A 26,602-nucleotide genomic window follows, 5' to 3' on the forward strand; every position below is an offset into this window, starting at 1 on the left:
TTTTGTAATTTTGTATTTACTAGGACCCATGATGGCACAGTGGTTAGAATGCAGTATTGCAGGCTAACTCTGCTGACTGCCAGGAGTTCAATCCTGACCAGTTTAAGATTGACTCAACCTTCTATCCTTCTGAGGTCAGTAAAATGAGGACCCAGATGGTTGGGAGCAATATGCTGACTCTGTAAACCAGGCATGTCAAACTTGCAACGTCACGTGACGGCAATGGGGTGGGCGTGGTTTCGGCGTGACGCATCCGGCCTGCGGGCCAGCAGTTTGACATGCCTGCTGTAAACCATTCAGAGAGTGCTGTAAAGGGCTATGGGGCAGTATATAAGTCTAAGTGCTGAGTCTAAGTGCTCTTGCTGCAGAACAAAATGGAAGCTTCTTTTTTCTGTTCTCTTTCTGCACTTTTTTCTTTCCTTTCTCCTTTAACTCCTTATTAATTTGTGCATGTATGTTTTTTGTAAAACTTTTAATAAAAATTTCTTTAAAGCAAAACAACATTGGTTGAGGCATTTACGTGCTATTTCACCAAAGATCATTGCAATCTTAGGTTAAGATAAAGTGATATTTGTTCAGCTGTGGAATGATGATACCAGCAAAAACAAGGAGCTATTTCTATTAAAATTTCTCACTTTTAACGGTTCTCTGATGAGTTCCAACTCTGGAACTTGGGAGTAGAAACAATAAAATAAAGATATTATTACAGTGTAGATATTAGAAACCAATCCTAAGGACACATATTTGGTAAATAGCAATTTATTTTGTGAATCCTAGGAGTCTGCCCTAGTAGGGTAGTACCATTACAGTAATCACTACAAAATCCAATACTGAATTTAAGAAAAGTATGATTCTGCAAAGAAAACCTCTTACCCCATCCAAAAGAGTATTTTCTAAATGCACACGTGGATCTTTACGAAACGGAAACTCCAAATTAGACACATGAAACACAGAGTTGTCTCTGTCAATCATATAAACTTCATTCTTACCATCAATTAACATCATATACCTAAGGGAAAAAAGAATGTAATATCAATTAAAGCCCTATTTCCTTCATAATGTTCACTCTATAGTTATTGAATCTCATCCCTCTTAACGAACTTTCTTTCAAACAGAAAGGGGAACTGCTACCATGTTTCCCCGAAAATAAGATCGGGTCTTATTTTTATTTATTTATTTTCTCTCCAAAAGAGGCATCAGGTCTTATTTTCTGGGGATGTCTTTTATATTCACCTCAGGCACTGACAGCCCTGCCCGTGCCAGTCCACTTCTTCTGCAGCTGCAGTCAGGCCTGCATTTCGCAGTCAGGCCTTTCTGGAAGGCCACTGCAGCCGAGTACCAGCTGCAGTGGCCTTCCAGAAAGACCTGTGACTGAGAAATGGAGGCCTGGCTGCAGAAGATGCCGCAAAAGAAGTGGGCCAGCGAGGAGAGGTCTGGCAGCAAGGTAAGTAAGTGCGGGGCGAGTGGGGCAACTCCATACCCCACCCCAGCTTGATTTTTAGGGGTGTGTCTCGCCCCCAAACTAGGGCTTATTTTTGGGGTAGGCCTTACTTTCAGGGAAACACAGTACTTTCAACTCAAGCTAAGTCTGAATCTGTGATTTTTAGGAGCATTTATTGTTCATTGTACATTTGAAACTACATTAGGGCAAAACAGATATAGATCACCGAAAATTACATCTTGCACACTCTTTAAGCAAGCCAGAACACAATGAATGCTAGAGCATAACTCTTCATGTTCTGACCTGCCTACCGCTTGCTACAAAATAAAATTTAAAAAAAAATATTTATATAAGCTTAATATATAACATTGTTGGAACAAATCTCTTTAATGCAGAAAAGCAAATGTGTCATTACTTGCATGTACGCATGAATTATTCTGAACCAAAGGAATAGTAGACATGAACTTTAGAGCTAAATACTAGCCAAGAACATCAATAGCAAATCAACTTGACATACAGTACAAATTTCCTGTTTGTAACTTGATTTGTAATTTTTCTATTCTTGCTACGTATCTAGTATGAATATATATAACTTGTTAGACACCACAATACACATATATTTTTACCTGGATGTATTTGTATGATAAACCAGCAGCTATTTTCAGAATTAACTAAACTGATGTTTCATCTTTTTTATTTAAATAATATTAATTTTTCTCTTTGGATTTCTAGAACAATATTTCATTTATCTACTATATATAGTATCATTAGCTTATAACTGCAAAACAGTAATGTTTACAATTCTCTTTCCTTATTTTCTAAATAAATTGGGAATTAGCAATTTATAAAAGTAAACATAGTCTCATAAAACACATGATTTTTAATAAAAGGTTCTAAGTTAAATAATTAAAAATTGCACATTTAAAGATGCATGATTTAAAAAAGTAAGTTCTTCAAATTGCTGTTCATCACCTACAATCAGTCAAAATATCAAAACCAAATATTAGCATTATTTTAAATAATTTCCAAAGAATTTATTTTCTATTTTAAAAAATGGTACATTTCACAATTAAGATGTGGTATCCAACTGCTAACAGAAGAATAGCAAAGAATTATTAAAATATTACATGCTTGCAACAGGTTTTTTTGTTTGTAATGTACACATGGCACATTTTATTCTAAATCAGTCCATAAACTTCCTCAGATCCTCCTCAAAAACAAACAGCACTAACCCTAGACCATACATATTTATAAAGGCATATTAATGATGTGAATAAAAACTGGAGAATTTCAAAATATGAATAAACTTTCAGCAGACTATCAAAGTCTGGGTTCATAATCATACAAAGTGATAATATAGCTTTGCCTTAGCAAAGTATAAATTCATAAAGTTGTTGATTATTCATGGCATAATAAAAAAAGATATAAATGCTAGTATACAAGAAAAATCATAAAGCAGGGGTGTCAAACTCGCAATGTCATGTGACATGTCGCGGCGTGTTGTGACTTTTTTTCCAGAATATGGTTTATTCTATCCTATAGGTCAGTGGCCCCCAAACCTTTTGGGCATCAGAGACTGGTTCTGTGGAGAGAGTTTTTTCTGTGGACCAAAGGGGGGTGGTTTTACATCCTGCCTGCATCCCGCAGATGAGGCTTCGGTTGTTTATGCGCCCTCGTCTCTGGCATGCCGCAGCCTGGTGCTGGTCCACAGACCGGGAGTTGGGGACCCCTGCTATAGGTTTCTCTCTTGTTCCCACTCTGTTCAACATCACATGATACTGCTAGGAGAAATCGTATGGACAGCCACATTTTGTGAGTACAAGTACCCTGCCTTTTACCATCATAGAAAGTAATTGGTACCCTGGAACACTGTGTTAGTTTAATAATGAGCAAGCTAAAATAAAATCTAGTCAAAATGTGGGTATTCTGGATTAATAAAAATCCAGACTCTGAGACTAAGGTTCAGCTTGTTTTCAGCCTGCATTTCCTTTTAAAGATCAGAATGTGTTTCTTTGCAGGATCCACTGCAGTTTCGTTCTCTCAGCATTTAGGATATTTGTAAATAAAAAAATTCTTCCATCAAATTCTTTATTTTCATTTTTTTAAATTAATCCTAGCATTATTTTAATTTACACTCTAATAGTTTGAATTCTGGATTCCTCTTTAATTTTCACCATCTATCCTGAGTACTCATTCAAGTAGGAAAGTGGAATATAAGTCAAGTAAATAAAATAAAAGATGGAGCAGAAATTATATCAGAAATTACTAACAATTTACTGGATGATCTGATTACCAAATGTTTAACATTTTCAACAACAAGGTGTCTCCTTTCCCCTTAAAATGCAGACCTTGTTGATATTAGTGTGTTCAATGAAATCCAGGAATCGGTTCTAGATTATGATCAAACAAAGCTAGCTGCTTTGGGGAGCAAAGACAGAATTTTGTTGAAGAAGAATATTCTCCATTTTGGTATTGAACACATGTTCAGAATCCCCCCTGCCTCCTTGCACTATCTTAAGTTCTAGTATAAATTAGATCTTCATAACCTATAACCTAACTCTTCCCATTTTTGCATTAAAAAGAGAGGAAAAAATGAGTACTTAAGGATGTAGTAATTTTATAAACTATCAGGAAGCAATTTCATTAACCTCACTTCAAAGAAATATTTTATTTTACCTACTACATCCCAGCAATATTTTTTATCTGAGAAAAAAAAAGTTTTATTTGCTGGTTTTACCTATAAACATCTCTGTGTATTTGAGAAATGCAACCACTGTGATTTTATGCTGAATTACTTAAACCAATTTAAAAAACCCGATCATCAAAATATTATTTATGCAAGTTCGAAGTTAATCAGGTTCAAATGTAACAACAGATGTTGCACAGAAAAGCAGACTGAGCTAGCATGTTCACATTTGGCTTGTTAGAGCTAACAACTATGCACATCTTATTAAAATGCAATAATTATTTTCCAAAACAAAAACAATTTCCTCACGCTAAAGGAACATTGCCTCTATGTGTCTCTTTTAATAACTTCAGGAAATTACAAGTAAGTCTCAAAAGCAAAATTATTGCAATATCCTAACATTTGGATTTCACATAATCGGTTTTGGTCAGTTTGCAAATTTCTACACATAAAATGTAGGATTGCCTCATCATAACTACCATTTATTTCGCAGACTCCCAACATCCTTTTAAAATTATCTGTAGCTTTACTCTCCTAAAGATGAGTGTCTCATTACCTTTGCTATGCTATTCAGGCCTGAACGTTCAATTCTACTCATTAGAAAAAACATCTGCTACAAACATTATTAATGAGGCATGTATCTAGGGACTGGAGAAAGCCACTAACCACCTGGGCTAATTATACTTTTTATTATAAAAGCCAAGAGCACCACATATAGAGAACAAACCTCTCCTCCCTGTGATAATTGTCTTACTTGTATAATTTCAATGTTGATAACCTATTTCTTTCAAAGTTATGTTTGTAAAACTATAGCTCCCTTAACTATTAAATTTAGAAGCCACCTGACTCCAAAATGACTCTGGGCAGCTTATATTTAAATAGGAAAAAGAAAGAATTAATTTAAGTATCTGCAAAGACTATCAATCAATCACTCAGGGTGCCCCAAATATCCTATCCTAGGGCTTGGGAAACTAGACAGGCTTTTAACAACTTGTACAATATCATCAAGGTAGCACCCAAATGAACCTCTGGATGTGTCACAACAGAGAAGGTATACTTCCTGGGTCCCAAATGACAATCCCAGATGTTGGTTCATCTTCAAGTTCTCCTTCTCCATGGTCATCTTGGAAAATGCAGCATACAACAATTTCTGTTCCTACTCTAACAACAGAGTTTCATTTTTTTAGTTGACTATCCCTAATTTATAAAAGATGCATTCCAAATATGCTAACTTGGAAACTCAGCAATTTATCTATTTTTAAAACATTTACACCTATCAATGTGATATCAGAAAAAATACTAATGCCAACAGGCAAGATAAAACAAACTTTTTTTTAGTGTTTCTCAGGCCGCCCTAATAATTATCTTTGTATCAAGTTATTAAATGTAAAAGCAAACTTTAAAAAATTGTACGGCTATAACCATATCAAAAATTTCCAGCAATCAATTCAAAATATCAGAATCTCAACTATCTCAGAATTAGGGGAAAAAATATGGAAAGGAGCTTAGCACATTTATCAAATGGCAATCCTACTTTTCAGAAAAGCAGATTAAGGCAAGCTACATACATAAAGCAGCATTACTTATTCTAGAGTTTCATCAAAATCACAGATTTTAATACAGAATACAAGACTTCTGCTTAAAGACTATTATTAAATAAGGGGTGCCAAAAGTAAGGCCCCATAGGTAATTTATTATATAAATTATATTAAATGTTTAAATTCATTGCCATTTTCTTCTAAGCATTTCCTTACTCGTTCATTGTGCCTCTGAACATGCCTAAATTCAGTAACATTTTCTCGAAAAAAATCATTAATAAAATGAATAAAACATATTGTGATCAGCCTACGGGACCTGACTTTTGATATACCCTATTGGGAAAAAATGTACAAATGAAATATTCAACCTTTGTCACTATATTTTATGTTATTCACAGTTGGATATAATCTTCTTTAAATCATCCTGACTATAGCTGCTTATTTTCTTAACAGGTCAGCTTTCATGTACTTCTGCTCTTAAATTTCAGTTAATTGAAGGCATTAGTTAAGTACCCACCTGCACACTGACCAAAACAACCAGCACCGAACTGATCTTATGTTGTTCTTCCCCTATCACATTAGTGAATAAGGTTAATTGGGTGTTGCAGCATTTCATTTCCCATATTAGTATAATTCATTGGTATGTGTTAAAAACAAAATGATCCCATTTTAATATATATTTTATTTGTCGTCAGACCTTAATAAACACCATAGTATTTATACAATAAAAAACCTTCATGGTAAGACAAAACATGCACATTAAAACAAAAGATGAAAAGTATTGGTGTAACACGTAAGAAGCAAGCTAAAAATATTCAGACTGAAGATTTTGAAACCTCAGTATAAACTAATTTATTAAACTGTAAGGCTATATAAAACTGTACCAATCTAACATATCAAAATTACTGAAATTACTCCTTTGATTTACAAAGAACTTCAACTTACCGAGTTCCATCTGCTTTCCAACTTACTTTGTATGGCTTCTGCTCTAACAATTTAATATTCTGTTCATCCATGGAAATAGGCTGCGCCCCAGGGAATCCAGTCCTAATGAGAGGGGGCGAAAAGGGATCTTAAATAGTACCCAGTACCAACCATTTCTAATCAATCTTTCATGAATATCACTTTTAGTCTGAGTTTGAATGTAGGAATATTTTTAATAAGGTGGACTAAACAATCTTCTTCGCACCCCCTTTAATCCATTGCTGTATCTTCATACAATTTCTAAATTAAAGTAGCTTTTGTTATGAAGATTATTTAGAACACTGCACGCTATTTAAACCCCACGCCCTTTTATCATCAGTTTAATACTGCAATTATAACATTAAAATGTAGGAATTGATAGTTTAGGATCAAGGATTGACAAGAATTAGTTGAGAACGACATTAGAAATTGTTAGATAGCTACCACACGCCATTGTAGAAAAATGAACTGCCAGTTCCTTTAAAAAGCCTGAATCTTTCCTCTGTTTTTCAAATGAATGACTTGCTTTCAGATGTTTTAATGGCAGAAATAAATATTTTAGAAACAATAATATTTTTGGAGGAGTGCTTCTGGCATTTATGCTTTACATATAGCTAAAAGCCAATTGGGTTTGGGGTTTGTTTGTTTTATTTTATTTTATTCTAGATAGTGTCAGGCTGCTATAGATTTCAGAGATTCAAAGACAGCAACAATTGGACTATATGTAGCCTAATTCAAAAGACTCTGAGGAGGCATGCCAATAAAGAAAGCAAAATGTTATAAAGTTAAAATAAAGTAAGTCTAAAAAATAATGTTATCTATATACAGTATTTCAGAAATATTTCCAGACAACTTGGCTGAAGTACTATGTTTATTGGTAGTGAGAAGGTGACTAATAGTATGCATGAAGGTCTCGGTGCACCATATACCAAGAATCAAAACAAATGTATCCAAATAGACATATAACCTATATATCATTCTTATTTAACTAGTACTTTTTATAATATGAACACTGTAGTTCTTACACTCATTCACTCATTGAAATTAATGTGGATTCTTCTGGATCAATCACATTTGATTCAACGTTCCTGACAAATTCTCAGAATTAATTTCAGTGGAGTAAATTATAGTTTTATCAATGGAATTTTAAATATACAACTTCAATGCTGTACAAGTTTGTGAAAATGCTGTCCCTATAGCAATGCTTTTTATACCAGCATCATGTAGAAGAGCAGGCAGAGTTTGGGGGAGGGGGGCTAAGTTAAGTGTGTCATCAGCTTAGAGTTGTTACATTGCCACAAGTGATCCACGTCCAGCCTAAGCAACTTCCATAATCCTTAAATATTACCCATGCTAACTAAGGGATTTATGAGAGCTAAAGTCCACTTTGTTTAGCTGTATTTATTTAAAAACTAATAAATAAAACAATCATAAAAGCAATAAACAAAAACAGAAGTGTTTCCCTTTTGATGCACAAGGCAAGCTCAACTACCCTCCTTCCATGCCTTCTGCCCATAAAAGCCCAGCACCTCAATACAAAGCCAAATTTTAACAGCCTTCCAAAAGGCTGGAAGGGTGGGGCCTGTCAAATCACCACAGAAAGATATTCTACAAGGTAGGAGCAACTTTGGAAAAGTCATGCTTTTAAGGTTAGGGTTAGATGACAAAATTTCAGGGATGGGACCTAGAGCATGCCCACCCTTTCTGATCTACAGAGAACAGCAGATATTCTTAAAAATAGACCCAATAAATAACCAGGTGTCATACCATGTTGGGCTTTAAAGAAGCTAACTAGCACCTTGGATTGCACCCAGAAAACTCTGACAACACCACAACACATCACTTACCTGGCCCGGGGTACAGATGTATGTATACACACTCAAAGACTCCACCCAAGCAGACCACAATCTAACGCCTCACACAACATTCCTTCAATCCAACTCTTCCATCACCCCCAAACCCAACTTTTCCTCTTGCACAATAAAGGTGAAACATGGACAACCTAGGGGCATCCAAAATTGTGCATGCTGCTGCATTCTGAACCAGTTGCAACTTCCAAATATTTTTCAAAGGCAAGCCCATATAAAGCACATTGCAATACTTCGGCTAGGAGGTAACTAAGGCATGAGTGACTCTGTGCAAGGTCTCCTGATCCAGGAAGGACACAAGTAGCACACAAGACAAATCTGTGCAATCAAAGAGGAGCCCCAGCTCAGTCCAGGGAAGTGCAACCCCATCCAGAATTAAATCATCAGACCCTGGAGAGATAAAAATTGAAAGCTACTCTATCTTATCAGAGTTGAGCCAAAATCAGTTCGTCCCCATGCAGACTCTTCTAGCCTCCAGGCACTTGGACAACACTACAACATATCACTTACCCGGCCCAGGGTACAGATGTATACACACTCAAAGACTCCACCCAAGCAGACCACAATCTAATGCCTCACACAACATTCCTTCAATCCAACTCTTCCATCATCCAAACCCAATCCTTCCTCTTATACCCCATCTCCCCACCCCATTCTTGCTGTCACCTGGGAGTGGAGAGGTCATGCACACACCCAAAAGGAATGGGCCACAGCCCCCTCTAATACCTACCATCTCTCACACAAGGGAACCAAAAAGGATCCAGCCACACCAAACTACCACTCAAACCAAAACCAAGCAAAAAACTCCTGGCCCATATAAAATCTCAAATCTAAGTGCCAGTGGCCTCCATCCCAAGTTTTTCCTGGTCTGGAAAGGAATCCAGAGAAGTGGTTGCTTTACCATGTAGCCAGTGGGAAAGCAGTTGCAAGACACACAGCAGCTTACCCACAGCTCTTATGCCTTCTCCTGTTCCTGTTGCCACAAACTGCCTGGCGCCTAGGGAACTCTACTGGGGACTCCAATAGTCAGGATCTTGCAGTCACTGCCACTTCCTCATCCTGTACCAGCCCAGCCAAGTCTATCTTTAAAATCTCTATAGCAGCATTCCAAAGAAGGTAGGCAAGAGCCAAGTCCTCTGGAGTTTACTCTGAGCCCCTTGTCAGCTGAAGCAAAGCAACTGATCCACTGCACTACTGAGCACCACAACCATTGAAATGAAGAGACCACTGCCCAACACATTTGCACACCAGCCTCAACTTACTCAATCCACTGTCATTTTGCCAGCTATCTGTGCCATTGTTGTTGTTGCTGCTGCCACTCATTCTGTTCCTCCTGCTGGCCAAGCAACTGACACCATTCACAACATCCTCAAACAAAACAAGCCTAACCAAGTAGACATCCATCTTGGTGCCATGATGGAGAAAATGTGTTACAGAATATTCAAACTGCATTTTAAAAATTGTATTCACATACCCTTTCCAGCCACAAAATTGTTGGCATTTAAGTTGGATTTCTCCTAACCTTGGTTGACTTGTTACTTGAATTACACGTTTAACGGATATTCCTTCCAAAAACACAGCACCCTAAAATGTAAGAGAAAACATAACAATTTCAGAATACTATCAGCAACACTCAGAATATTTCAAATTTGATCAATATTTCAACTTTTAGTGAATTTAATTTTAAACTTAGAATTGATTAGATGATGTGCCATCAAATCAGTGTTAACGCTTAGCAAACACATAGATTTTCTCCATGAGGATCTGCCCTAATCTGATCCCCAGATCTATGAAAGGTGTATCCATCATCACTTTAACTGAGCCCATCCAGCTTGCAAACTTAGATTATTTTTTTTAATGACCCTGTAATCCTTTGCATCGGGGTGGAATCGCAGAGACTGAATGGAGCTGAGCATTTACTGGCCGGATGCCCTTCCTGACGCCTACACGGAGCTCACAGCAGATATTTCTCTTTGCGCCCAGAGAGAGAAATATCTGCTACTAACTAGGATCAAACTCACAGCCTCCTGATTGTGAGGCAAGAGAGCTCCGCCTCTGGGTCACCAAGCCGCTCAGCTTACAAAGTTAGAATAAGAGAAAGAAATTAAGAAATATAATAAATGTCTGCCATCCCTTCACTGGTAAATGCATGATTTAATCAAAACCTAATCTTCTACCAAATCCCAATGCATAATTTATAGAAGCCACTATCATAACATGATCATTAAACATAACCAGAGAGGTAAAAGACTGTAATAGCTACTAATTGTTATGGCTCAAACTGAAAGTCTAGGATCAGAAGCAAAAATATAAAGACACAGGGAAAGTTGCTTGCTCAAAGTAATAGAAAATTTCTTTCTGAGGAGATTTCTAAATGCAAAAGGGAAAAAAAGATGCAAATTTGAAGAATTAAAAAGAACTGGAATAATGGAAATAATTAAATGGGAATTAGAGAAACAATGTGTAATTTATTAGAAGATAGCAGGCATCATCTTAATCTCAAAATTAAATTAGCCGTGATATTCTGTCAGCCTGAGCTTCAATGACAGAAATGCTCAATCCCATTTGTGTCTGGACTGATTACCATCCTTACCACCTTCAGACAATAATAAAAAAAATAGAGTTGGGTAAATTATAGGTAGTCTTTTATTTACAACCGTAATTGAGCCTGGCAATTATGGTCTTAGGTTCTGACGGTCACAAAGTGTGACTGGACCCATTTTTACAACCTTTTTTTAGGGTGATTGTTAAGTGACTTGTGTGATTGTTTAAACAAACTCATTGTCTGCTATGGTTTCATTGCCAAAAATTAAAAATAACCATTCGTTTGCCACAAAAGTAACTAGTTTGTCACAGAACATCATAAATCAAGGTCACCTAACCAAATAAATGTGGACTGGTTACCCAAAATATGGTCACATGACTACAGGGAAGCGGTTTGACATTGGAATGAGTTAAGTCCATTTTGGGAGGTCTGATGTAACTTAAAACGATCTCTAAGCAGCTGGTTATAAGTCAAGAACTACCTCTATCCACATGAAGTTTGAATTATCCACTATGAGCAATATTTTAATTCAAATAGCCTTGATCTAGAAATTCAAAAGTTATACTTAGTATAAATCTTAATAAATGACATCTTTAACCCTTGAACATGTTATACGTATATAAAACTATTGTATGGGGTTTTATACTGTATGGTATATGGATTTTAATTATATTTATTTTTCTTGGATTTTGACTTATTATACACTACCAGAGCAAGTATGTTCAAGCTGAGCAGCCTCATCATTCATTCATTCATTCATTCATTCATTCATTCATTCATTCAATAAATATAATGGGAAAAGATATCTTCGCTTCTATTTATTCAGCCATTTTACTTTCCATCTTGTATGAATCTTGTTGAGGGGGGGCATCATTGAGATGAAACTGTCACATATTAAATCAGACATTAAAAAAATGAAGCCACTGAGCATGGCATTTAATCAACAAGCACAGAGCCAGGAGAAATAAGGAACTATGATTTAAGATGCAGCCAAATCATAAATTTGTCAAAATATTTACAAGACATAAGGGAAGGAAGCCATTTTATAATCTGAGACAGAGTGTGTCAGGACAAAGATAGCTCTCTCCCTGTTTACCATTCAGCATACTTACACGCTTGAACAAGTTATTGCTAACCTGAATAAATGAAGTCCTTCAGATTAATCATCAATGCAATGGGCATGAATTTGGGCAGACTCAGAGAGACAGTGGACGACAGGAGGCCTGGCACGTCCACTATGATGTCTTTTGTTTAAACGAGATAAAACATTGTAATTAAACTCAGAAATCAATGGAAGCACTAGATAAAACTCTGTCACCTTTTAAGTAGTCAAACACTTTTCAAAAACAGCTACAGGTTGGCTGGGCTCAACAAATTATCTGTTGAATCACAACTGAGTAACATTAGGTAACAAACCATGGCTTACAAACCCCCAACATACTAAGTGAAAACCAAATAAACCATACAAAAGCCTAGCACTACCTTGAAATTAAGTCTCCAGGTCTTGGCAACCAGCAAAAGTGCTCAGTTGCATGCCCAATTGTTATAAGGTAACTTTTCATCAACTGTACTCAATCACTTTTCATTATCTAATATAACAATAATATAATTCACCAATTCCACCAGAAAATAATTCTATAGATTCTTGCAGGACCAAGTGATGAAAGAACAGTTTACGTTGGCCTAGTTAATGATAAATAATAAGTGGATTTAATGACTGTTTTGCCTAATAACAGCAAACTTTCAAGAGGATTTCCTTTCATTTTGATCCTCAATAAAAGGACCAAGGTAAAGACATGAACACAAAACAGAAAAAACTGACTGGGTTTGCATATTTTGCTAAACTAAAACCAAATGATTTTTAGTTTAGTTCAGTTAATTCTAGCAAGAACTTTACAACTCAACCTTTTCACAAAACATGGTTAAGGCAAATAGATATATCACTTATTGCAGGTTTCTCTGAATAAGATTTCTCTTGATGACAATTGTGGATTGATTTCTGTAAAGGTACGGAATGACTAGTAAGCCTTGAGACAGAACAGGATGCAAAGTTATGTAACTGAAATCAGTATCTCTAGCTAGAAATTCTTGTTTGAGTTCATGCTCTTTTCAGCATATATCACTCAGGATGAAAAACTGATATCATGAAAGAATCTTAATAGAAAAATAACAGAAAATAGGAAAAACCCAATCTTAATTAAAAGAAAGAAAAGAAAAGAAACTAGCAACTCATCAAATGAGCAGCAAGGCTATCTCTGGCCCAGGAATCTGGGCATATACCACTCAAACTGGGATTAGGTGTATGCTGCCATGTCACCATAAGGGCAGCTCCATAGGAGGGAGAGGCTTTTCGTACCAAAGTGGTACGGGAGCTAGTTGTGTTCTGTTGGCTGTGCTTTGTAGATGCTGTACAGAATGGGGGCAAACATAGCTCATTCTGCAGCCAACTCTCCGGAAGCAACAGAAGGACATGTTAATGAACAGAGCATGTTAATGCTCTGCCCAGGTTTGCTCAAGTTTTAAAGCACCATACCACTACTAAAATTGCACATTCCCAGCATCAAGTAAAAGGGGAGTACTATGGAGGTGGGGGCTAAGCATTTTCAAGAACAGCCCTACAGGGAGACAGGGATTGGTGCGTATCATCCTCTGGATCTGAATTTCAGTCCTGGGGAGTTGTGCATATGGAGTGCTGAGTCAGGCGGGGGGGGGGGTCATTGTTGATGTGGGGAAGATAGGAATTCCCAACAGGTTGGATAGGAGTGGAATACTGAGATGCATCAAGTTTGGTGGAATAGTGCTTTGGAAACAAAACCGGCAGGAGCAGCCAAAACTGGGCAATTTATTTATCATCCAGTTTCAACATTTAGCCACCAATCACAAAATCAATCACTAATTACAGGGATGGCTAGAACGCTTGTTCATTCACTTATCATTTATTTATTAATAGAATATTTATGCCACGCAACAGCTCTGGGCAGCCTGACATGAACAAGAAGTATAAAGTCAACAATAAAACCTAAGGAAGCATCTCCCACAAAGAACAACAAACAAACTGTATCTCCCACCAGAATAGGCATAAAGTCCCACCTGAGACTGGATTGTGTAAAAATGTAAAACGAACTTGAAGTTGCCATCATCTAAAAATAGAGGTGGCATTGATGCAGAGAGGACAAAAGCCAAAACATTTCAAGAGAAAGATATGAATCAACCTGCTACCAAAGGAACCTGGAGGGTTGGCACTGAGCACACAGAAAAAACTCCTAATCCCATCAACAGCTACCACACTTATGAATCAACGAAGCAAGAACTTTAAATGATAAAAGGGGTCCTAAAACCCATCCTTCTTGCAGTTGTTCTGGATGAAGACTTTGTGGTTTCCATCTATCTAGCTAGTACAGGTATATGGATAGCCTAGTTGAGAAATGCATTGGTTACCAGATGGTCATATGTGTGAGAGAGACAGAAGGAGAATCCAGTGAAGTTTAGCTGAAACTTCGAATTCATCAAGTCTCCATGTATTCCATCAGAACTTTATGTATCCCACTGTACAGTTTATTTGCTTGTGTTCCTAAATATTTCCTGATTGTTAATCAGAGTTGCATTGTTTCATATATTCTAGAGCAGGGGTTTTCAAACTTGGCCCTTTTATGACTTGTGGACTTCAACTCCCAGAATTCCTCAGCCAGGCATGCCTGGCTAAAGAATTCTGGGAGTTGAAGTCCACAAGTCATAAAAGGGCCAAGTTTGATGACCCCTGCTCTAGACCCACCTATCTAGAAAACCCAAGTAGAGAGCAGAAGAAGACTACGAAATCTGCAGGTCCAATAGGCTATGTGTACAAGTGAATATTATAAGACTAATCTGGATATACACGTAACATACACAACCATACTAGCCCTCATTTTTCTGGGGAAAGAGACATGTTTTCAATTCTCTTTTATAGTCTGGTAAGCTAATGGTCACACAAATCTCCAGGGGATGCAGTTTCAGAGGACAGGCATGATGATAGAGAAGGCCCGTTTCCTGAGTCCTGCTAGAACAGGGGTGTCAAATTGCCGGTCCATGGGCCAGACACGTCACCAGGAAACCGCGCCCACCCCATTGCCGGCAATGGGAAAAAAGCTCCGATACGTCACGCAATGTCACGTGACATCGCGAGTTTGACATGTCCGTGCTAAAAGGTATTGTTAATCAATAGGACAAGCAGCACATTTAATTGCACCCAGAAGTCAACTGGTAACCAATGCATTTCACAAAACATGGGGGCTAAAAGGGCATGCCCATTACCGCTCATGCTGCTGCGTTCTAAACCAGCTGTAGCTTGTGCACAGTTTACAAGAGCAGCCCCACATACAGCACATTGCAATCATCCTTCCATGAGATGAAAAACATCATGAGTAATCATACGAATCACTTCTGAGGCCAGGAAAGGGTGCGTTTGGTACCCAAAATCATCTGTTGAGAAAGGCATTCTGCCACGCTGTCTTTCAAACAGAAGCTGTGAGTCCAAAAGGATCCTAAATTGTGCAGCAGACCCAAATGTAGTAGTATGACTTCTTTCTGGATCAAAGATAAAAGATCTGTAGCACCAGGTGGCCTAAGGACCCACAGCCATTCAACCTTGTCAAATTAAGCCTAAGCTTCTTCCTTCCCATTCCAGCATTCAACTTCCTCCAGGAACTGGATATGGCTTTAATGTTATCATTTGGGTTTGCCTAGGGTCAAGATATATACCTTAAGGCAGGTGTCCTCAACCTTGGCAACTTTAAGACTTGTGGACTTCAACTCCCAGAATTCCTCAGCCAGCTTTGCTGGCTGAGGAATTCTGGGAGTTGAAGTCCACAAGTCTTAAAGTTGCCAAGGTTGAGGACACCTGCCTTAAGAGGTACCAGCAGATGACCTGATTCAGAGACTTCATGTAAATGTTAAACAGGAAGTTTAACTGTTCATCAAGGCTTGAAGTTCCACACAAATTACAGCCATCAGACTCAACCTCTCTCTTCCAACCAACATCAACTGGACTGGCCATGGAGAAAGGAGATCCATCACGTCATAGTCAGTCCAGAAGTGTACCATAATCAATAGTACTAAAAGCCGCTAAGAGATCAAGAAGAACCAGGACTGTTGCACTCCCATGATTCCAGCTCCATTGCAACATCAAACAGTGTCTCAATATTATGTGCCAACCTGAACTTAGCCATATATTTTGCTAATATAACTAAAGTCAACTTGTATAAGTATAATGTATAATGGGCAACTCTCTCCAGAAACAGAGTTATTAAGATATATAAAATCACTCCTAGCTACAGTTCCCTCTAAAGTATCTCATAGCATTTCCACCCAAGTAGCCTATAGCTAGAAAAGCCTGGAACTGGTTATCATAACAATTTTTATCTCCAGGCTAAAGCTGCACAAACGGAACAGCATCCATAAAAATAAGACAGCTGCCAAAGCCCTCCTTGGATCTAGGATGTCAGCAATTACTGTCTACTCACAAATATTTTCTTTTTGAAACAAGAATTGAAGAGGATGTGTCTTCAGATGTGTCTAGACACTTGCAGACTTTTCAGAGAATACCAGATCATCCTGACCCTTTTAAGTCTGAATTCTTGTTTCAAGAATCAGCCACAGTAGCTCTGATTGATGGCTTCTGCCAGAAAGACATATAGGGTGACTCTTTTGAGTCTACTTGATCTATTGGTTCTCTTAGCAGCTTTTTGTCACTTGCAGGGATGGTCTCAGAGAACAGCACTAAGGGACCATGCTGCCTCCTTGTCAATTTTGCTACAGGTTACAAGGTTTTCCTCGATTCCCCAATACTATTTAACAACTATATGAAACTGCTGGGTACAGTCATCAATCCACTTCTCTGAAACATCTGAATCTGGAAAGGATACATATATTCTGAACCAGCATCTAGATACAGTAATAAGAGTTAATAAACTGAGGCTGAATCTTGTCAAGATACAGGCCTTACAGATAGCTCCTACATACAAGCAGAGCAAATGGGGTTGCACTACCTCAGGGGGAAAAAACAGGCTAGAGTTGGGCTTATTAGGGATGGGGTTTCCATGAATCACTGTCATCAAATGCTCAAAGCAGCTTCATCTAGTATAGAAACCTCCCTTTTTGCTAGACAGAGACAGCTGGCTGCTATTGTTCATGCACTACTATTGTAATGAACTGTAATGGGTAACCCTACAGTCCATGCAAAATGCAGCAACACAATGAAGCAACTGCAATGGCTGCCAATTGGCTACTGAGCTAGGTTCAAAGTTCTGATTATGATTTACAGCAGGGGTCCCCAACCTCCGGTCTGTGGACCAGTACCGGGCCGCGGCGTACCAGCAACCGGTCTGCACAAATAAGCAAAGCCCCATCTGGGAGATGAAGGCAGCACACAAAACCATGCACCCTCCGGTCCATGGAAAAACCTTTCTCTACAGAACCAGTCCCTGGTGCCCAAAAGGTTGGGGGCCTCTGATTTACAGTACAGCCATCAAACAGATCAGACCTGGTCAACCATTGAGATGGACAGGGGGGAAACTTGCTGTCTGTGCTGATAGCTGAAAAATACTCTTTACTACTTGCTTGTGGTCATAGTGGTTTGATCAAAAAGGTATGTGGCTCTAAAGAAAATTTAGTACTGCATCTGTAACTCACAAACAAAATTCCCCAAAGGTCTTACTTCAAGAGCTGTTAAACCTTTAAAAACAAGTATTTTCTGAATAAAATAATGAGCAAGACCAATCAGGAAGCCTGGAAATTTTTGATTCAGTCAATCAAGGAAATGAATTATTTTTTCTTCGGCCAAATCACTGCAAATTATCTTTGGTAAGTCCCCAAAGAGCTCAACCAATAAAAATCCTAGACCAGCATGGGAGGAACATTTCAAAAACTTGTAGGCAGATCCTGACATGAAATGAATAGGGATTATCCAATTATGAGTAACTGTCCAGTAGGCTATCGGTTTCCTTGATAGAGGTGGTTAAACTGGTAAGAGTCTCTAAGCATGTAGAAGGAAGCATCTGGTGAATTTGTCCTACCTGAAATAATGAAAATGAGCCCAGGCTGATGGGCCCCTTTGTTAATTTCTTTGTTAATATTTAAAAAAAACATTTTATTTAACATATATTTGAAACCCTAACAAAGAGAGAAAAATGAAATAAAAGAAAAAATAGATTTACAAACTATAAAAAATTAAAAGAGAATTTTCAATGTGACATTAGATTAGTACTCATATAAAGGTGATCTTACATTAATGTATTATTAATCAGAGAAAGCATGTTATAATTATAATGAATCACATAAAATATGACATTTTAAAGTCTTACATTAAGAAACACCCAAACTTTGGATGTGGCATAAGTTCATGCACTGTGTCGTTCTCTATAAATGGTTTCCAGATTAAATTAAATTCAGTATCAGACTTGTTTTTAACTACAAAGTTATTTTTTGACAATAATGCATATTCCCACAGCTAGTTTGCTACTGTTCTAAAAAAAGGAATTATGTGTAATTTCCAGTAAGAAGGATAAAGTATCAAAGCAGCTGTACAACACCAACTGTGTATGTTTTGTAGGAATATTAATGCTTAGTAATGCAGCAAAATAGCTGGCAGAAAATATATTCAAAATTTGGTTCATTCTAGGATGAATCATCTTCCAGGATCGTTGAGCTTTATGACATTGCCACCGAGTCTAAAAACAAATGATCCATCCTGATTATTGTATTTCCAGCGGAATCTGAATGATTGATTTTGGCAATCAACAGTGGTATAATATAGCAACAAAAAAAATCATCTTGCACCAAAGTGTAATAGTTGCAGTAAATTTTAATAACTATCTTCTACTGTTATTCACCTGGTTTCATTATCAACTGTTCTGTTTAAATTCTGCATCTTTTAACTGTACATTCTTTAATTTGCTTAGTTTTGAATCATATTCCAGTAACAAAACAAATAAACAATAAGCCCAGCAGGTATGTTGAAGTTTTGTTACAAACTTTGTTACAAAGGTCTCTAAGAGTTCACCCTGTTTCTCTCATTCCTTTCAAACTATTCTACTTGTTTGAATATAATGGAACAAATAAGGTTATTTCTGACCATTATTAAGAGAATGTCTCAGAAAACGTCATCTTTGATTTATTAAAGATTAAAGTCCTTTCCAAATTATCAAAAGGTATTTTACATCAAGAAAAATCGTATCAGCTTTTTTATTTTTCTGATTAATATTATCAACAACATTCAAAATATACCTGATATTATTTTTCATGTTTCTTTGGGACAAATCAAGTCTGATCGTACTCACTTCCACTGACCAAACAAGACACATCACCAAAGATTTGTATTTATTTTTGGTGGGAGGGTAGTCAATATTTAGTACCAATACACAAAAAGTTAACAAGAGAGTTTGGGTAACTATAAACCTGTTAGGCTTTTAACTATAGTAAGTAAATTATGAAATTATATGCTAAACACATAAACCAAAGCTTCCAATATTGGATGGACCTTAATTGTATAACTATAGATAAACAAACAAGATTTAGAACAGGACATTTAATACAAAAAGTCTGCCATATATGTGGCTTTCCTTGATTTCAAATTTGCCTCTGAATCTATATTCAGCACCATCTTATTGGGAAACTTTAAAAATGCATCAATTTATAGGATTTCTTTTTCCCGATTCAGTAGTTTAATAGATCTTTAAGAATGAGATGCAATCTACAACAGCTGCTCTAAAAATGATAAAGAGAAACAAGCAAGCCAGTGATGTGTTTTGGCCCCTGCCCTATTTAATTCTGTATTAATTCCATGGCAAACATTTTAAATAACTCAGACATCCATATTTCCAAAATTGCAGGAGGTAATATTCCTGTATAAGGATGTTGCAGCCTTCATCTCTCCTGTTTCCAATAGACTCAAAAGAGGAATACAATGTTTGGTCATTTATTTCCAAAACTTTGGGTATATGCCAAAAAAGCAAAACTACAAGGAGGGCTCACTGAGGACACCACAATAGAATAGCACCATACTTTTAAATATTTTTAGATCAATATTTAATTCTGGAAAGCAGACTTAAAATATGTCACCCAAATAGCATTAAAACCTTGATGGCCATTACAAGTTTATTTTTTACTAAAGGGAAGAGAATAAATTGTAGGTGCTTTAAAGCAAGGCTTTTCAACCAGTGGTACAGGTACCACCTGTGGTACATTGGCACCTGGCAGGTGGTACGTGACCATCCTAGAAAAGTGGTAGCGGGGGAAAGGAATGAGCTGAACCGGTGGCAGCACCGCACAAGCCTGAGCGAGAGATGGCTGGAGCTGCAGGGCTGCCAGGGCTCAGTGGAAGCATCAGGATCAGCACCAGGCTCCAGCTGGAGCTCGGCGCTGATCCTGGCGCTTCTGCTGAGCCCAGAAGAAGCGCCGATCAGCTGGAATATTGCAGCATCTCCAGGGTTTTGTGATTTACATTCAGATGCTTGGCAACTGATTCATATTTATGATGGTCACAGTGTCCCAGGGTCATGTGAAGTGACCAAAACCTGCGGCAACCACCCAGCAGACGGGGGGGAATAAAAACCAAACACCCATCCATCCCACCCCCAATCCTCAACAGAAATGCTCACAACAATGAAAATCTCAGACAGGAGGAAGAATGCCGCCAGGTGGGAAGGCAGGTGTCTTGCTCGGCTGTGGCTTGGGGGGCACTTTTTCAGTGCCATTGTAACTTCGGACAGTCACTAAGCGAACTATTGTAAGTCAAGGACTACCTGTACTTCATCACTTTTTCCCTTTTTTTTTTTTGATCAAGTTTTTGACGCCTTGCTAGGCGACTGGTGATACTCGAATATTGCCATATCCTAAAAGTGGTACAATGGGTGAAAAGGTTGAAAAGCCCTGCTTTAAAGCATTTTGAGGTCCAAATTTAATACGGCATCCACCCAAGTGACAATTTATGCAAACAAAACAAAACGATACAGTGCCAACAAAATTCATGGGTTCCCCCACACACGCATATACACAGAGGCATACTAATGTTCCACTGTGGACTTGCAACTGGAATGTCTCAAATCAAAATGAGGGTTTGGAAGCAAACAATCAGTTTAAGAGCCATTTTTCCTCACATATTTATTATCTTTAGCTCTAGCTGATGACCACTCTATGAGTTCAAAAACAGCAGTTGAATCAACATTAATGCCTTATGGATATGTGGCTGAATTATTTGTATTTATTGGTTATGAAAAAGATTAAAAAGATTTTTCTTCAAAAACGAAGCAATGCGGGACACCAAAATCAGTTTAACAGGATCTCAGAGTAAGAAATAATGGGCTGCAAAAGTCTACTTGGGAACTTGGGATCTAAGTACACTTACCTTCCCCAGATTGAGAAAAGAATTTTTAAGGCTAGGCACAACGTTCTCCCTTCTGCACTTTTGCAGGGTAGATACTGTAAAACCCCATTAGCTGAGAGCACTTGCCCATGTGAATCTGGGGAAATTGAAACAATACAGCATATTCTATTATACTATGCTTTGTAGGATCTCTGTAAAAGTTATATTTTGCCCCTCCTATGCCAATATTCTGGCAAAACACATAAGTTTTATGTCAACTTTCATCTTTCAAACACAAAACATTCCATTACCTACATAATAGCCAGATAATGAGTAGCCACCATGAAAATGAGGCAACAGATGATATATACATGACATGTATTGTTGTGTGTTTATAATTTTGTCGATCATTAATTATAAAGACGTAGATACAATATGCTTTTTCGCCATAAGGCCATCGGATTTCCGGAATGCTCCTCCCCAGAAAGGCGTAAGGCAGCTAAATCTTTTAAAAGATTTACACAGGTCTTTTCTAAATGAAATTGGAGGAACAGGAGTTTTTAGTTTTCATTTTCCCCACCTGGTTTATGTATAAAACTGATCATAATATTTCTGGAGTAATTCATTCATATTCAAAAACCAACATTTGGAACTGAAGTAAGATTGATTCAAGCTCAAGATGGCATTGTTTTCAGACTCAGAATGCTTCTACTACGGTCAGATAAGTATCAAAATATTTCTGAACATCTCTTCTGAGCTCAATAGAGGACAATTTTAACTCCAAACAGAATTTCTTCCATGAAAGTTTTGGAATCCGAACTATTTTGCACACCACTTCTTTTGATTGGGTTTTTCTTGCCAGAGCCCTAAATATCTACTGAATGGCCACCCTCATCATCCCGAGCTAATAGGGAAGATTGAGAAAGCTTTATTACATTACATTAGCAATACAGGATATTGTATACAAAAGTTCAAGGAAGCTGTCATGACACATTTTAGATCTAGAAAGAAGGAATATGGTGGGAAATATGACTGGCTTCATATTAAAAAAATTCACATCACAATGGTTATACATCCTTCTGTGAAAAATAAAATATAATTGTACATTGAACAGAAATACCTCTTAGGAATCTGGGCAATGTATCATCTTTCCCCTCATTATACTTCCTGCATAAATTACAATGGAATCATACTGAGTAAAATAACTACAGGCTATAATTTATGTCTAAAATTGATCTAAATTGAAACCACATCAAGCTTTAATTGATATTTCTAGCAGTGAAAATGAATACTGCTTTTTCCATCAAGCTGCCCTATAAAGCTGCTTTTAGCAAACTATATAAAAGGTAAAGTTGCTTTAAACGAAAGGGATACACATTTTACTTGTTATGCCACACTATCTCAAGCTCAAATATACCCTGCACATGTACATAATAAAAATAACTTAGGAGATTTCACTTTCATCTAACATGTTTCTCAAATATCATTTTGATAAACATGCAACTGCATTCCTAGGCCCTCCCCAAGATACAGTGTACCTTAAAAGCTGTAAAGCTAAATTAAATGAACCAACCAAATTATTGTTTTTTTTAATATTTTCACCTTTGAACTACAATTATCAATATTAAAAGCCTTCTTTTAATGGACAATCCAGTAGTTTCTGTCCAGCTGGGTCTTTTGATTTCTGTTCTGAGGTTGGAAGCAAAGATAATGAATCAAAATCACAGCACCAAAATACAAATACTGCTTGGGTGGGGGAGGTTAAAAAAAAACAGTCCTGTCATGGTCATCAAGTCATTCAAACCAAATAGCTATGTACAATATGCTTTGTTTGCAGCACCACTGCAGTTTTCTACTGCCATGGTAGCTATTATAAAAACTAAATATTCACCAGTGTTAAATATTTAGAACCTGTGAAGCAGAACCACAGCTATCACTGAAAGTCATATTTGTTACTAAATAGCTTCTTACATTTCCCGGCTGCATTCCCCAATACACGTTTACTCATCTATATCATAGGACAACAATTTTTGAACCAAAATACCTCAACATGCTAACTCCCAGAATGTGTCCAAAATCTGGAACCCATGATCCTATGGTATTGAAATTTGACAGGTTTTATCAAATATTTTATGGCATAATACAAAATGTCATAAAATATTTCCTATGGTCAACTCCTGCTGTTTGACTATGCTATGTAGTTCAACGTGGGCTATTTTCAAGGCAGATATCTCTAAATGTGTACCTGAACTTTTAAAAACTTTTGCAGTGAAAGCAGTGCATTAGAAGCTCTGCCACTGTTGAAGGCACTGAGGAATCTGGTAAGAAAATGCAGCCTAATGGGTCATGGGTCATCAAGTTTGTGTATGTAGACATACACACACATACACACACACACACACACACACACACACACACACACAGAGAGAGAGAGAGAGAGAGAGAGAGAGAGAGAGAGAGAGAGAGAGAGCAGAGATCCCTCCCTTCTCCTTCAATTATTACCTTTTGTTAATAGAAGAAAGCTTTTGTTGGAAGAACTGGCAGAATCCAATGTTCAGGAATCCCTCCTTACAGCCCTCAACACAACTCCACCCCACCTTCAGTATTGCCACAGTACAGATAGCTAAGGTATTCTCCAATACCTTAGAGAAAGAGACCAGACAGAGAGAGAGACCAGAGAGAGATCCCTCCCTTCTCCTTCAATTATTGCCTTTTGTTAATAGAAGAAAGCTTTTGTTGGAAGAACTGGCAGAATCCAATGTTCAGGAATCCCTCCTTACAGCCCTCAACACAACTCCACCCCACCTTCAGTACTGCCACAGTACAGATAGCTAAGGTATTCTCCAAAACATCAGGATTGCAGAAGTATCTAGCACCTTACTCTTCTTCATTTGGTTAATAATGGTACCTTAGATTCTATCTTTTAGGTCTAGTAGAAAATCAGAAAAAATGATTTATTAACACTCATATTATTGCTTGACAAATCACATAAAACATACAAAATTATATGAAGATTGTATACTAATTTAATAAACACTCATAATTTTAATATCTTGGCTAGCTAGAAAGCCTCAGAATCTATAATTCTACTCATTAACTAAAAGCTCAAAGCTCTATCTTTCAAAACTAAATCACATAAAAGCCATTAGAATGCCAATTATGATTTAATATGATTAAGTTTGTTCTTAATTTTTTAAGAGTTAATTCTTCATTTTTTTAAAAAAAAACTATTTTTCCATTATCATTCAGAATTCTTCATCAGTTGCCATCCTCCTTCATTTGTAAAAGCATTACGTCTGTAATTAAAACCATTAGTTTTTAATTGTGCAATATTAAATAACAGTAGCAGCAGAATTATAAATGCAATCAAAATTTGCATTAATTTAACATGGGTGTAAGCCTTTTATTTATTTATTATAACTTTCAGAATAGAAATATTTATGGCTGATAAAAAAAAGTGAAAAGAAAAAAAAACACACTGAATATGGGAAGCAAATCAGGACAAACAACCAAAACAATTTTTTACAACATCCTAAGTTTTGAAATATTCTTATGATATTCCAAAACTCTTTGAAAATTGGGCTGCTTTCCCAGGCCTGGGGGCAGACTTATTGTTAAGTCATTTTTCTTTAGTATATTGTATTTCTTTTGTTTGGATGCATCTGATCATTTCTTTTTATATTAGGGTATCCAGAGTTGTTTGGAGTTAGGCAGTATCTATATTTTATTAACTAAATTAATATTTCACCAGATGCCTTCCAATCCTGAACCCCAAATTCAGTATGCTACTTCAAGTGCCTTACCAATCAAGGATTTCTTATCTAACAGCACCAGAAAAATACTATTCTAAACCATTCGAGCTGAAAAACAAAGAGCTCAAAACTTTTAACTTTTTTTTTCTTCGATCAAAATGAAATCCCCTCTTATCTCCTATATTAGCTCTACCTAGCATGAAATGAATGCTAGATTAAGAGAATGTGCAGTTAATACAAATTTGGTACCTTAAACAAGATAGTCATCGTGTATGTTAGTTGTACTATCTGTATTCTACCAGCACTCTGTAAAGGAGAGGTTCTTCTTATTTTAACTCAATATTTCAGCAGCAACTCTGTGGTTTCAGTACAGCATGTACAATGGGGAAATGAGAATGCTAAGGTTATGAAATTGTGGGTAATTTATCAGGTTCTGAATAGCTTAAATTCAGCAGGCTCAGTTAATATTGACAACATGTTCGTAACTGGCTTGCCAATGTCTTCTTTCTATGATCAAGAAAGCAGTATTAAAATTCACAGTGTTTGGGTTTCCAATCTGGTGCCTTAACAATTATACCAAGAAAACTGCAGGGACTAGTCCAGGCAGTTGCCAGGAATCAATACTGACTTGAAGGCACATATTAAAACAGTAATTACAATAACATATTTAAAACAAGTTCAAAAACATGCTATATTGTGTTCTAGTTCACCATTACCAATTTTAAGTGTTCTTTTCTTTTTCTGCCAGAAAAGGAAGTTGACGAGCAAGCTTCCGATTCTGGAGTTCCCAGCTTGCCGTTATCCTCCTCCCCGTCTTCATCATCTTCCTCAAAGCACCATTCTGGTAAAGGAGGTGGTGCTGGCATATCAGCCATATCGCCGTAACGACGGAAGAGTTCTTTCAAATAGTCACCTTTGTAGATACCAGGTGGTCTGGCTTGAGCAAAAGTAGCCACAGAAGCTTCAATACTGCAAAAAAAAAGTGACATTGTGTGAGACAATGTAGGCGTGAAAAGAAAAATTCGGAAATGGCTCCAAAAAACCAAGAGCATGGAGCAGTAGCAGATCCAAGAGGCAGCATCAAATATTCCCCACTGGCTCCCATAAAAATCTCACAGCAGTTCTTATTACACTGCCAAGGCTATACTGAGAGGATTCTTAACCGAGGCTTCCCTGAGGGCTGTGAATAGATGTCATGGGACCCATGAACCTGGAGGGCAAAAAATACTATTTTATTTTGACTAACCTTTAACGAAAACTTAGCTTTTCATTCAATAATGTATACAGGCCACAAAGCAATTTACAGGCTGTAGACTCCAAAAATGTTTCTGAACTTCAATAAAGTGTAGGAATCTAAAATTATTATATACTAAAAAAAAGTGCATACCCCTATTATTGAGTTAATGGATTAATAAAGAAGCACATAATATTACTAAAGTACATATTTGTTATTGTTTTAATATTTTGATATCT

The 26,602-nt window shown here is 37.1% G+C and overlaps 1 protein-coding gene across 1 annotated transcript in view; it reads right to left on the reverse strand.

Annotated features, from left to right (window-relative positions):
* Positions 1-26,602, reverse strand: part of RNGTT (RNA guanylyltransferase and 5'-phosphatase) — a 122,880-nt gene that overhangs the window by 77,040 nt on the left and 19,238 nt on the right. Inside the window, exons 6-9 of the mRNA XM_015826119.1 lie at positions 25,846-26,098; positions 9,971-10,080; positions 6,611-6,712; positions 874-1,009 (exon numbers count right to left, since the gene is read on the reverse strand). Of these exons, the coding sequence (XP_015681605.1) occupies positions 874-1,009; positions 6,611-6,712; positions 9,971-10,080; positions 25,846-26,098 (601 nt within the window). The remainder of the gene's footprint in view (positions 1-873; positions 1,010-6,610; positions 6,713-9,970; positions 10,081-25,845; positions 26,099-26,602) is intronic.

This window comes from Protobothrops mucrosquamatus, unplaced genomic scaffold (assembly GCF_001527695.2).
Source record: "Protobothrops mucrosquamatus isolate PMUCROS unplaced genomic scaffold, P.Mucros_1.0 scaffold_206, whole genome shotgun sequence".
NCBI classification, from domain to species: Eukaryota; Metazoa; Chordata; class Lepidosauria; order Squamata; family Viperidae; genus Protobothrops; species Protobothrops mucrosquamatus.